The 14,569-nt window shown below is 34.4% G+C and overlaps 1 protein-coding gene across 1 annotated transcript; it reads right to left on the bottom strand.

Moving 5' to 3' along the window:
* Positions 1 to 7,344: 7,344 nt before the first annotated feature.
* LOC123525759 (uncharacterized) lies at positions 7,345 to 9,027 on the bottom strand. The gene has a single exon (XM_045304908.2). It carries the CDS (start codon positions 9,025 to 9,027, stop codon positions 7,345 to 7,347), a length of 1,683 nt encoding a protein of 560 aa, XP_045160843.2.
* Between the last annotated feature and the right edge of the window lie 5,542 nt (positions 9,028 to 14,569).

The raw sequence follows: 14,569 nt of genomic DNA, 5'->3' as shown, positions 1-14,569 counted from the left end.
TAGCATTAAGCTAATCGATTTGTATGTTTAACATTTAATTTTTTTTTTTTTTTTTTTTTTTAGTTTAACTGCCTAATCTTCATTTGGATAATTATGGCTCTTACCGTGATGACAGCGGCGGAAAGAGGCAACTAGTTAGAGCCTTTCAGGTAATATCACTTTGCTTTTCACAAAAGATATTCAGAGTTACAGAGGGATTTGTTGAAGGTGGTGAAAATGTGAGAACTTAAACAAAGAACACGTATTATCTAGTCTGCAGCCAGCATACATGTTTTGCCAAGTACCCGGTTTTTCGAAATTCATAAAATTATCTGCTGTCAAATTTCCCTGACCTTACGCGAAAAAAAAAAGATGTTTATTATTTTTGTTTAAACCCTTAATTGCTTTAACACTACGATTCATTATGTGCAACAGAAAGAAATGAGTAGAAATAGAAAACCTTATTCCAGATCAAGATTCTGTCTTCTTTGAAGACACGGTTTATATGTTGATAGACACAGGGATCTGTAGTAGAATCATGTGATACATCACGATAAAACATGGCTTATCATGCATTCTAGTTGGGGAAGAATTTACACGATATTTCGCTAATCTGTCAAATACGACTTAATTTTAGATTTTATGCTGATAAGCCGCCAACTGGCGCGCTTTCATCAGCCCGCCGTGACGTCGCACAGTCTACTGAACACCGGCACTGGAGACGTTTTTTGTGTGTGTTTTTTCAGCTGCACTGGGATTTGTCTGCTGTGAATATTTCAGCTTTTAATTTTTTGCTCGTTACCAGTTTATATAGACATTAGCCTGTTTTTTATGATCACACCTCCGGTTTAAGTGCACAAATTATGCAAAAATACAGAATTCACGAAATATAAAACAAGTGAAATACAGTGAACAATCATATAAACTCGTTCGCAAAGCATTTAAGGCAGTTCTGCACGTTTGAGTAATTGCGAGATTATTTATCCGGGTCACGTAGAATAAAGCCTGGATACGGAAACGAAATTTATTTTGTGATTCAATGGCAACCCGTCAGTACATTTATTAAAACGGCAACGTTCCTGTTTTTGTAAATAAGTAATATGATATTGAAAAGTTTGGCACGTCATACAGTTCCAAATAGTATCTTATAATCAGCGGAAATGTGCGGATCTCTTTGATAATGGGCAAATATCTGAAGAAGAAAAAACATGACACATAGCCTACCTATCCTTTTTATTTGACAATAAGTTAATTTAGATTTGTGGGAAATGTCGGTTTAATCTGCAATGTAAAAATGTCTATTCGCAAAAATGTCATCAAATCTGTGATTTTCCCATACACACATTATAGAAATGTGTGCACGGTCCAAATTTTCAAATCAGCCCAGCAAAAACGCACGCTCATGACTCTATTTTTTGATTTGCCGAATTTTCTAAGTTTATTCTGAAGTTTTGAAAAATCAGGGTTTAATCAAATGTAGAAAAAAATTACCCGAACGAACGTATCACTAGTTATATTCTTACTAGAATCATTTCCCTTGTTTACACACACTACTATAAAATTAACTCAACCAGTCATTATCAAATATCACTAACGTAATTACTTCCCTTCCACTGCGAGTAACACAGAGAGAAATGTTATAACGGACTGAGCCATTAATGTCTCAGTTAGTGCTGCAGTACTACATATATGTATTTTGTATGACTAAGTGCAGCAGTTCTTTTGATATTTCCACAGATGTATTAACAAAATAGTGCTGTCAAATAACATCTTAATTAATGGTAATTTGACAGTAGTTTTATTAAGAAAAGCATATATTATAGGCTGTTGAGTTTTCTTTGCAACAGACGAGAAATAATTCCAGTAATTGGGAATGTTAGATAAAGATAGCTTTTCAAGATTTTTTTTCTCAACTTGGATTATATTTAACGAATAAGTAATTTGAACAGTATTGGTAGGTGGTCACCCTAGATCGGTTATAAAGGAAAAGTCGTTTGAAGTTTTCTTTTTCGACGAGCAGAACCATTAGTACAACTTTGAACAAGGACTATCAAAATACCATTTATTCCAAGTTTTATAATGAGCTTCTTTATTGTCAACGGACTGACGGACGGACCGATGGACGGTAATTATGTGCGATGAGTAATTACAATACTTGACCCAAGCATTTTGTACTCAGGTGAGGTAAAATAATTACATTAACTTGTTGTAATCGTGTAATATTATAAAAATCTGGATTACAAACATAACAGTATTATACATGATAGTACAAAAACAGACAACGAGTCTGTTGTACTCCTTTATCTTGCCTCCTACAAGTTTCTTGCATCTCTATTGGTCAATAGACGTCACGTGGAGACAGGATATATTCCATATCCTGCTAGTACTTTTGATTAAAACAAAATGGCTGCCGCATCGCTGGCCTAATTGAATCAAGTCAGATTAATAATTAGCTCCAGCGATAGTATCGTTTCCGAGAGTAAATTTAGTGTTTTCTTGCCGTTTTCATTCATTCTACTTAGTTTAGGCTCGTGAAGTTTGACAAAAGTTAGCCGTAAAAGCGGAATAACTCTGTATGGGAGACATGGACGTTGGAATCTTGTTTTAAGTTAAATCATCCTAAAGAAAAGGAATTGACATATTTGTTACTCAGCAGTTTGTTATAGGATCATTTAATCTACGTGCAAGACAAATGATTTAACATGAAACAGGATGAAAGCCGAAGTTTCAAGACATTTGTGACATCGTGAAATCTGGTGATTTTCGAAAGGATGGAACAGAATATTTCTGATCTAAACCAGTTCATAACCTGTGTAAACGAGCTTTAAATGATTTAATCAAAATACAGATCATTTTGCATTTTATGGCTGGTGTAAATCAACTATAAACAAAACATGGTAACCAAACAAATGCATTGCAGGATTCCAGTCTGTACTGTAAGTGTAGCTTTGTTAATTTACAAAATACTAGATTATAGTATAGCATGTAAATAAAGGGTAGTCGGCAAGATAAAATCGTACACAGCTTGTTGGTGACAGGATACGGGATATACGCTGTCAAGGAAATCCATATCAGGCGAGAGCGACACCAACAGGCAATATAACTAATAATATTTACAGTTATTTCTATTGAGCATCGCGTAAAATAGTATACAACTATATCTAATAAAACAATTATATTCAATTTACTATTCAAAAATTATATATTGTAAAATAAAGTGCAGTTAACTGTTGCTCAGCACTACCTCATCGTTAAATATACAATTGGCGGATCCAATGGGATGGAATAGGGATGTAGCCGACGCTTCCACCTAAAATCTAATGCTGGATATACAATTTTGCCATTTAAGTGTACTAGACCATGGAGACCATGAATATTTCACCCTTGGAAAGTATTAAACATTGCGTAAGATACTTTGCGTGCTTTGCACGTTTTCAGTTGAGAGTTTATTCTGCGGAACGGTTTCTGAAATGCGGCAATATTAGGGTACCTGAGTACAGTTGACTTGCATTTCGAACCATGCTGTTCAACGCCCCTCTTTCGTTTCAGTGCAACAGTCACAAACATTATTGGTAGATTGTAACCTAAGGAAAATTATTGCAAACAAAAGCTACCAATAAGACTGCGCGCTCGACTATTGTCGAGGAACATAAATCAATGTAGTAAGGAAAGACTTACGCAACTTAATTACCTGTTAATTTTTTTACAAAAAATATACTATGGCCATTATAACAACTGTAATCATTTTTCTAAGTCAAACAAGAGATTTTATTTAAATGGATCCCAGCCAGGAGTTATTTAACTTGGTTATGTATATATCATTGATGAGGAGAAATTTAGCTCTGAGATAAAAAAAAGTTGCACGTAAAAAGTTAATCATATTTTAAAAGTCGAAACAGCCCAATAATTCCTAGATAATCAAGAGTAAACTAACACGGTTATGTAAGTAAGTGTGATAACCGGAAGCCTTGTACGAGGATGGGATCAAAAGTAATGCCACTGGCTATTGATAACCGCTTTTTTTAGCGCGAGTACAAAATTCAAGCCTTGCACGTGTTCCCCATTGTAATAGCTTTCAATCGACGTATAAACTATACATGTAGACACAATATCTCGCTCACAATTCACATTTGCACAAACCCTACTCGTAGGCGGTTAGGCAAAATGGTTGGTAAAAGTGTAAAATATGCGAACGAAATTAGGTCTTACATTTAGACTTGCGCTTCACTCGGAAGAGGTTCAAAGGACATTTATGCTGACATATGTGCTGTTTATGGTAGTAATGAAATGTCTTTTTCCACTGTTTGCAGATGGGTTAGGAAATTTTGTGCAGGCGTGGAGTCTGTCAAAAATGCGCCTAATACTGGTCGACCTTAGTCTGCAAGTAGTCCAAGGATTGTTGAAAAAATCAAACAGATAGTACTTTCTGACGCAAGATATACTTCTCAGCAGATTGCGGACATGGTTGGCATTTCAAAAGCATCTGTGTTGCGCATTCTGCGAAATATTTTGAAATTGAAGAAGAAAAGTGCTAGGTGGGTCCCGCCTTTGCTCACTGATGAGCAAAAACGCACGTGCATTAAGATGGCGCGCAAGCTTTTGAAAAGGTTTCCAAGATACGATCAAAAAACATTTTTGAATGTAGTAACAGGTGATGAGTCTTGGATACATTTCTTCGAACCGCATCGAAAAGTTAGTAACCGAGTATGGCTCACCAAAAATGCCAGAAGGCCTTGCATTGCCAAATAGGTTGCAAGTGTGAAAAATGTTATGTATGCCATATATTTCACTTCTAAAGGTCTCATCATCCAGGTTCCTGTACCTAAAGGCAAGTCAATGAATGCCAAATTTTATAAAAAAAAAATTCTTAAAAGCTTCTCAAGTATTTCCAGAAACGTCGTCCAAAGACGGGTATCCGAGGCATCCATTTGTTACATGACAACGCCTCGAGTCACAAGGATTGTGACGTCATTTTTGAATGAACAGGGAGTATATGTTCTAGAACACCCATCCTATTCTCCGGATCTAGCCCCCTGTGACTTTTTCCTTTTCCCTCGTCTCAAGAAAAAGCTTGCAGGCAGAAAATATACATCCCGCCAAAAGTTGGGGGCCGCCATATTTAACCTCCTTAGTGATATACCTGAAAAAGACTATCAAAAAGCTTTAAAGGATTGGATTAAAAGATTGAGACGTTGTGTATCTGTCAAAGGAGATTACTTTGAAGGTTTGAAATAAAAGATTTTCTTAATCCAACCTTTAGTTGTTGCATTACTTTTGATCCCACCCTCGTATGAAGTTTCAATCCAATATATGGAGATGCTACTGAGATACAGTTTGTTAACTAGTTGCACGCAAAAACGTAACCTAATTTTCTAATTCCAAACAGAATAATAAATTTACAACTAATTCAACCAAGAGTTATCTTACTTGGTTAATGACTGGAAAGCATTTTGTGAAAGTTCAGTTAGATACTATGGCCGTTTCCGGGATACAGCATGATAGTTACACTGAAATATTCAACTAAATTTCCACAATAGAACAATAGAACAATGATTTACATTTAATTCAATAAAGAATTATCTAACTTATTTATTTCAGTAGAGTATTCAGCTGAAAAAGCCTTGTGTGAAGTTTCAAGCCAATACATGCAATGATTTGGCATAAATCCTGTGGGTACTGGAGTAAAATGTTCGGAACGATCGACACCACTGGCTTAATTATATTAAGGAAAAGCCAGGCCACCTTCTGGGTTATTTCAAAGTTATTATAATGCTAAGTGCTGCAATAATAAGTTTAATTATTATCACACCACGTAGGTTATAAATAAGAAAGGTGAACACATATGTAAAATTAAATGAAGACACAAAGTCCAATTTTATAAATCTATTAAAAATCTAAAGTCTACCCATAAACACGAATTCACAACAATTAAGATCTATTAGTATGTCTACTAATAAACTTCTACAATTAAAATATACACCAATTTTACTTTTTTTCACTAAAAATATGTGCGAATATTGTCAGAAAATTCCGCAACTGTTCGAAATAAAATACATATATACCATGACATTTAACATTAGTGTTTATGCTGAGATATTAGACATTGTTGATAATGTTTGCTATCTAGGACATCTAATGTGTATCTAGGTATCAACTTTACATACACTGGTAATATGAACACCGCTGTAAAGATATATCCAGGGCTTCGGAAATTTTCTTTACTGAACAGCAAATGAAACTATCCAAATTATAAGGTGGGGGTGGGGGGTCCCAGGTAGGTGTCTGCGCAAAATGTTTTTTGATTTTCTTTATATTTTATGACAATATACCTACATGTATTAAGTTTCATTAACAAGTGTTACTGTTACCAGTTTTGACTTACTTTTATAGATATTCACATTTAAAATGGGTAGGGTAATTTGACATGTAACCAGCCAGGAACACAATTTCCGTTATTTTTTTTCAAAAATGGTTCAAACTTTTTACCTCGAACATTTATGGTAAAATAACTATGCAATAGACATTCACACAACATGTTGCATTTTAAATTGTCTTGAATACTTTTTTCATCACAGATCCACAAAGTGGCCTAATCAAATTTAATGATTTTTAATGGACAAACTTCACCAAAAATCTGAAACATTTTTTATTAGTTGAGATATTCAGGTCTTATTTTCAGCAGATATTGTAAACTAAATAAACATTAAAATGACAATATATCAGTACACCCTTAATATTAGAAGAGTGGTACACTTTCAAACTGGGAAAAAGTGGGTGGGGTAAATAAACATTCGAAGCAACACTATTGCAGGAATAAAAATGGTGCCTGCTTATTCATTCTAGCCAGCAATCAGTTATCTGCCTGCTTACAATAAAAGACAATTTGATATAACATGACCATTTTCTGTGTTTTAGGAGGCTCTGGGTACTAGTTTTGATAATTATTTTCCACAGTGTAAAATGTTAGTCTGTAGTTAAAGATATTGTTAAAAATGTAAAAATAAAAGTTGAAAGGAAAAAATATTTTTATGGACGCCACAAATTTCTTTGAAATCGCTTCGTTGTGAATTTTTTGGCGAGTGTTTCTGAATATTTTTATCTAATCATAAATGTAACCACAATCTCAGATAGTAGTTTTATAGATGCATGAAGTTGATATACATATTTTGAATATAGTACATTTTGTAACGATATGTTAGAAATACAAATAGACCAAAAAAAACTCTCTGTCATTAAAATTAAGTTGTAAATAATCCTTTCCTCAGGTATATTGAGTCACAAAACTAATTTTCCGAAAGTAAGTAGTTTTTAGTTGTAATATATGAAACACAAACCAGTTTAAATTTCAGCTCTTCTTCTCTCCACCTACTTCAGATCAAATACTTTGATGTGCATATTAAGACCCTCACTTATGTACATTTTACTACTTTCTTCACAAATAAGAACAGCTCCTGGGTCTTTCAAATTCTTAACGAAGAGAGACTGCAGTTTCCTTGTATCTGGAACTAGCAAAGCCAACTTGTCATTATCGTCTTGATGACGAACAACAATCGTTCCATCCTTTGTCACTACCAGTCCACTTGGCCCTTTTAGATTTTCAGATATTTTAGTCTTTAGTTGTCCGTCGGCAGAAAGTTCCAGTACTATGTTTTTTGAATCATCTGACACAAATATGCTTTTACCATCATTGCTATAACCTAAATAATGTGGAAAATCACTCGTATTACCTGGAAAATCTGAATGATGTAGAATTTCCCCTTCCATATTCAAAACCTCTACAGCTACAGTAATCGATGTAAATGATACTGCGATTTTACCATTGTGATGATCAATGCCCCTACACCATTGTTTTACTGTAATAGTGTGACTTTTAGACAGACCTCCGCTTGTATTCATAACAAGGATCTTCCCAGGCACTGGTAGAGTCGCTGCACTTTTATCGGTGTTGATCATGGTAACATCCCACGGTCTATCAGAACAGCTGTACCTTGAAGCGATCCTGTTTTCCCTTATGTTAATGACTTTCAGTGACTTGTTACTGTGATCTGCAAGCAGAATTTCATCACTTGAAATCATAGTCATGCCTGTTATTTGACATGTACGCTCATTTTCAGCTTGAACATTCAATTCCCGCGCAAATTCTGCCTTCATATCTACTATTGTTTTCTTTTTTAGGTCAGCGCATATCTCGGTTACTACTGAAATGTATCCGATAGGAGACTGGGATACTTTTAGAGCCTGTATGTCTTTAGATGGTTCAAATGTACACCGGCTTATACTTTTCACAGACGATATACGTTTGACTGATTCTTGGAAAGTTACCAGTCTTTTCTTTGCAAGTTTGACTGTCACGAAGAGCTGGTTTGCCCTATCTTCATGTTGGTCTATTGTCTGCTGGAATTGTTTTATTACAGTTTTCATTGAGTCACATTCTTTTAACCCTTCTTTTTGTGCAACGACATCTTTGGCATGTAGTTTTTCAACCTCGCTTAAAAGTTCTGCTTCTGCCTGGTCCAGGTAAGTATTTAGATCTTTCCGGAAGAGTTTGATTTCGTCTACGATTTTGGCCTTCATGTCAGCTGCAGTTTTCAAATTTCCTTTCATTTCTTGCTTGATAGAATTGATTCTTCTCTCTATTTCGTCTATCTTTTCTTTGATCATTTCAATTTCTCCGCTGTTACCATAGTTATTGGATACACCAGAAACCAGCTCAACTTTGCAGGCTTTATGATCTATAACCATACAATCACCACAACCAACCAAATCATGTTTATGACAATAGTATTTCATTATCTCAGTCTTGTGGATATCGCAGGTCTCTACGCAAGGATCTGACTGAACATTGGCATTCGGCATTTCCACTTTCGATTTGATCACGTGATTTTTTGTGACCGCCATTTTACGATGAACCTTCAGACATGATGAACAGAAGTATTCATTGCAATTCTCACAGTAACCCTCAGCAGGAAGTTCGTCACCTTCCCCATGACACGGCTGACACAGGATCTCACCTGTATCCCTACTGTGTCTTCTTCCAGATACTTCCATTTCTATTTGTGTCTGTTATTTTCCCATATTAATGTCTTTACATGCTGTAAAAAGCTCTAATATATATTCAAGACGGTCATTAACTATTTAATTTCCGCAGTTAATCTATCTCAACTGTACTCAACTGTATTTTATAACTTGTATCTTCTGTTACAATATAAGCCTGAAAAAAGTATTGCACAGTGTGTTCTGAAAAGATTAAAACATTATGATTTAAACAGCGTCCCAATAAATAAACTAGGAAGTTTAATTTATAGGTCAATTTAGAGGAAATAACACAGTTTTATGTGGGATAGTAAGATAAAGACAGTTACATTTTCCTTTTAATTTTGAAAACATCTTTAATGTTTATTCTTTTGAAATCACATGCGCAATAAAAATATAAGGTTTGATAGAATCCAAAAGAAACCATTTTTACACATTTACATGATGTCCATTATTTGGGGCCCATTATTTGTGTATGATTATAATTTATATGTATTTCGGGGAATGTAACAACTCTATCGTTTAAAACAAAAATGCATCGTAGTTCAATGGAGTGTAAACATTTTGTTTTATTTCAGAATATTTATAAAATTCAACAGGATAGTGAAAAAAATTTCCTTTACCTCTTTAAGACATAATCAACTGACGTTGAAATATGTCTTATCATTTCGGGATTGAATATGTATTCGCATCTTGATCTATTATGTTATCATTATATCAATATAATCGATTGATTATATATATGCCGTTTTATAACTTGTTAATGCACCAAGGTCATCTAAACATATTTATCAATATATACATCTTGACATTATACAAAGGATAATAGGTAAGGGTAGATTTCTCGGAAGCACACTACAAACACAGCCCCAGAGCCACGCATTTGCATAGTAGGCCCACAACAAAAAGAAGCTGTAATAGAAAAATATTTTAGACGGGTTGCTTAAAACATCCAACAAGTACATATTAATTTATGCTAAATATAGATGGAGGGGAAGGAAATGGTAAGGGGCTAAATGGGGCCGGGGGGTTGGGGGGGGGGGGGAAGGAACCCGAAGGGGAAAGTTGAACAAGGACGAATATACAAGGGAATGCCATGTTCTTTGATAACATGTATATTAATGGTTAAAAAACTCTGGAAGAAAGGCTGTACATGACCCTTGCGGAATAAAACTGTTGTTGTAAAAAAGATATTAAAATACATGGCAAACATTTTGAGGTGAATTTTGCTGTGACCTAATCCTTGCAATAACATCGGAACGCCGCTGTGCGAAAACCAATGTAAAGGTTTTGCCACCAGTATGGATCCAGGCCAGCCTGCACATCTGTTAAGTATGATCTGGACCCATGATTATCAGTTGCATACAAAAAGTGAACGAATAGTATGGATGTTGGGATAAATGAACAGTATGGAGGTGCACTTATTTGGATCTTTGCTGGTCGCAAAGCAATAACGTTGGTGCTTATTCTGTTTTACAACGACACGTCTTTTTATCACCGATCATATGGACCTAGAAAAAAATAATCAGTTATAATGTACAATTTCAGTACATGGAACTGCGCCCCCAGTAATATCGGCAGAAGCGCATATGATAACCATTCTGGTATTTATAATATCAAAATAACTGAAACATTATAACAGTTGAACGGCCGTCTGGATTAAACAACCACTTTCCTTAAGCAGCCAAAACTTCCCAAAATAACGTTTTGTTTTTATTTCAGCTTGTATTAAGTAGCTATATCTACCTTAAGCAGCCGGAATGTGTCGCACCAGGTTAAAACACACATATACATATACAAGTTACAAATGACATTTATCACACATTAAAACAATTTACACAAATCTCAAAGCTAAAATATCCAGTAGTTGGGTAACTAAAAAGTTGTAGTTTCACATATTAAGTAAAACACATTATTATCTAGTTAACTAAGATCGCAGTGTAGGCTTATTAAATGCTACGTGTACCTTTACATTATAGAAACGAATGTTAATTAGAATAAGAGAGTTCAAATTGGAAGCAACATGTATATATTATAGCAGTGTGTAGTAACCTAGGATGGCCCATGAAAGCTAGAAAGCTTTGACCCATGTTAATGCTCTTTGTATATCTATTTGTATTACTTAATTGATTTGGTTATTGTTTTAATATTTTGCCATGATGCTCTCCTATCTGTGGATGTAATAAAGAATCTATCTATCTGTGGTAAAGCTGCTGAACTTTGCTATGCATCTTCGTCTCAAATACGTTGTTTCTTCATACATTCGGACATTTCCAAATTAACAATGAGACTTTTATTGCATCAAGTATATCTATATTGAATTGATACAGCGATACTAAAAATTCCTAATCTTACCCCTGTTTTTTCACATATTTAATAATAACTAAATTTTTATTTATATGGTGATAAGAAAATTTGAATATTGCAAGGCTATTACACTTTAAGATAGAAAAAATAAATAAGAAAAACAAATAAGAAGGAATAAAAGAATGCTGTGACAGAATTGTCATATGAATTGTACACAACTAATTAGATAAGAAGAGAATAAAACGAAAGCAATGTCACTAAGTGAAGTAAGTAAATAGCAATCAAAAATGTGCAGATAATAATGAATATTTTTAAAGCAAACCAATACATCTTCTGTTTCAAATTTTCAATATATATACATCTTACTTCAGATCTACAAAGAAAATTCAACTGAAAATGAATGACTTGTTAAGTTACAACTCCTTCTGCTAAAAAGCTTAACTACATTAATAAAATGTAACTGTGTACATGTATTTCTAAAGAAGATACTAAAATAGAAAAAGTGGGAACCTATAGTTTGCCCAACACGGCAAAAAATGAAAATATCGCAAGCTTGGTTTTATTGAGTCCATTTATTTATGCGAATGTAGAGATATTTGAGGTTTTTGTTTCATTCATTTTCACTAAAAAACTTTTCTGAACAAATACGATATCCTTGCTATTACCGCTGTGTCCTTTTAGGGACCATCAACAGAACTAATGTATAACATTTAGTTGAATAATATGAACATTTTGTTTAATGAATTATTTGATCCAAACAGAAGTTCATGCAATATCTTACTTTACATAGTTTGATTTTGACGCTAGAGTCTGCCAATTAGGGAAATCAGCATGATTTGCTTTGCCTTATTTAGACTAGAACCGCTACAGTACTGGTTGCGTGGTGAATTCGGCTCTGACGATCCTTTTTTTTTTTCATTGACAATTTTTGAGGTGTAACTACAGTCATTCCGTTCTTTTAATGTTATTTTGGAAGTATAATTTTCAATTATTATTGTCATGAACAAGTAAATTTCATTTTAATGCAAACTATCGTTGATAATGATAATCTAGACAGCTGTGTAAGCAGATTCATTGAGTCTGAGTACACAGGATTAGATACGATTATAACTTATTTATTTGCACGTCTATACAGCACTAATATTTATTGTGTATTCTTTAGTGTATAACCTATTTTTAAGCCAATGAGACGGCTGCATTTTTCAAATTTTTGAATTTCTATTTCATGTAGACAGCTCCCTCCCTCTCGGCTTCTTAATCATGAAGAATCCTATTTATGTACTCTAACTATTACATAAAATGGTCCATTCTTACTTCAACAGAAGAGGTATTATAATACGCAACAGACTTCCATATTACCTCACTTTATCTACATCTTTTGAGACAATATGAATGCACATAACGCTATGTTAAAGATAAATATTCTTAGAATAAAATACTAAAATCTGACGAATATCGAACCCACAACCACAAAATGTAAAGACTGCAATGCTGATACTTATCTGTGCTGTCACGGCTATTAAGGTGGTATCTGTGCTGTCACGGTTATTAAGGTGGTACACTTCTGTGTTGCTAAGATTAATCATTTAGTAAAAAAACGGACCGTTCTATTACTAAAAGTACCAAAAAACATCGCTGACCTTAAAACTGAACTATACCGAGACACATTGCACATTGTTTCGACTTTCGATTTTCATCATCGTAGTTTCGACTTTCACCATCGTGCTTTCGACTTTCAACTTGTTTCGACTTTCATCATCGTTGTTTCAACTTTCACGCGAAAAAACATCGCTGACCTCAAAACTGAACTATACCGAGACACATTGTATTTGGAGTGGCTTTTTTTTTCTTGTTGACGGATAGCTTCCTATAGGCTTCTTATATGCAGGTTTAACTTACTGTTTTAAAGTATACCGCTGTCAAATATTGGCTCATTATCAGTTATCTTTTCTCGAAATCGAGATAACCGTGATGCGTCTATATACCATATATCGGCATTTGAACAAAAATAAGGAATTAACAAGATAATGAGTTGGTTTATACTTCATTGGGATAATTATATATTAGAACTGAACTGTATTTGTCCTTATGTTGATAGTATTTTCCCAGATCGCTATCGACGATTTGCTGATATAATTAGCTTACAACTAAATTAATAATTTAAAATCTGACTTGTGGTTACTTTTTTTTTTTATCTTTCAACAGTGCTTAAAGCAGACAACATGTTTTTCTAGCTCAATTTTTTTTTCTCTCTTCAATGTACAAGTTATTTTTCGCTTAATTTGTTCTAACTAGAATAAATCTTCAAAGTTAATGTCCTGTTTGAAAAGCTAGTCTTTTATACGGTATTCTGTTTTGACCATCGATATATTTATTTCTGAACCCCATTACCTCGAAAGTCGAAATCACAAAACTACGATGATGAAAGCCGTTAACACGATGGTGAAAGTCGAAAACACGATAGTAAACGTGGTTTCGTAGGTCCACCATCGTGCTTTAGACTTCCGACTTTCGTCATTGTAGTTTCGACTTTAAACATCTTAGTTTCGACTTTCATCATCGTAGTTTCGACTTTCACCATCGTGCTTTCGACTTTCAACTTGTTTCGACTTTCATCATCCTAGTTTCGACTTTCGACTTTCATCATCGTAGTTTCGACTTTCACCATCGTGCTTTCGACTTTCAACTTGTTTCGACTTTCATCATCCTAGTTTCGACTTTCACTTTCGTGCTTTCGACTTTCAACTACGATGGTGAGAGTCAAAACTACGATGATGAAAGTCGAAAGTGCGAAGGTGAAAATCGAAACCACGATGATGAAAACACGAAACAATGATGCTGAAAATGAGAAATGATATCGCGTTTTCATCATCGTGGTTTCGACTTTCACCATCGTAGTTTTGTGATCTCGCCATCGTGATTTCAACTTTCACCAGCATGGTTTCTACTTTCATTGTCGTAGATCTAGTTGCATGATTTCGACTTTCGAGGTATCAGGTTCAGGAATATCCAAACGGAACACCGAACTTTCATGTATAAGTTCTATGTTGTACGAATGTTTACACCACAGCAATTTTCGTAAATGTGAGTTCAAAATTAAATGTCTTTCAATACATTGTACACAATTCACTAACAAACTTTGTGCTATTCCCGTATGCGACGACCGGATGTAAACAAAACATTCGTAATGAGCATGCCCAACTGTCAAGTACCGCCCTTTTTGTTGTTGTTGTTCTAGTTAATCGAACGA

The sequence above is a fragment of the Mercenaria mercenaria genome, chromosome 3, assembly GCF_021730395.1.
Source record: "Mercenaria mercenaria strain notata chromosome 3, MADL_Memer_1, whole genome shotgun sequence".
Taxonomy (NCBI): domain Eukaryota; kingdom Metazoa; phylum Mollusca; class Bivalvia; order Venerida; family Veneridae; genus Mercenaria; species Mercenaria mercenaria.
Note: the sequence above shows the minus strand (reverse complement) of the source record. Positions and strands in the feature narration are given on the sequence as shown.

What these genes read in the sequence shown, in the direction of transcription:
- LOC123525759 (XM_045304908.2), bottom strand. Translation starts at nt 9,027, where the DNA reads ATGGAAGTATCTGGAAGAAGACACAGTAGGGATACAGGTGAGATCCTG.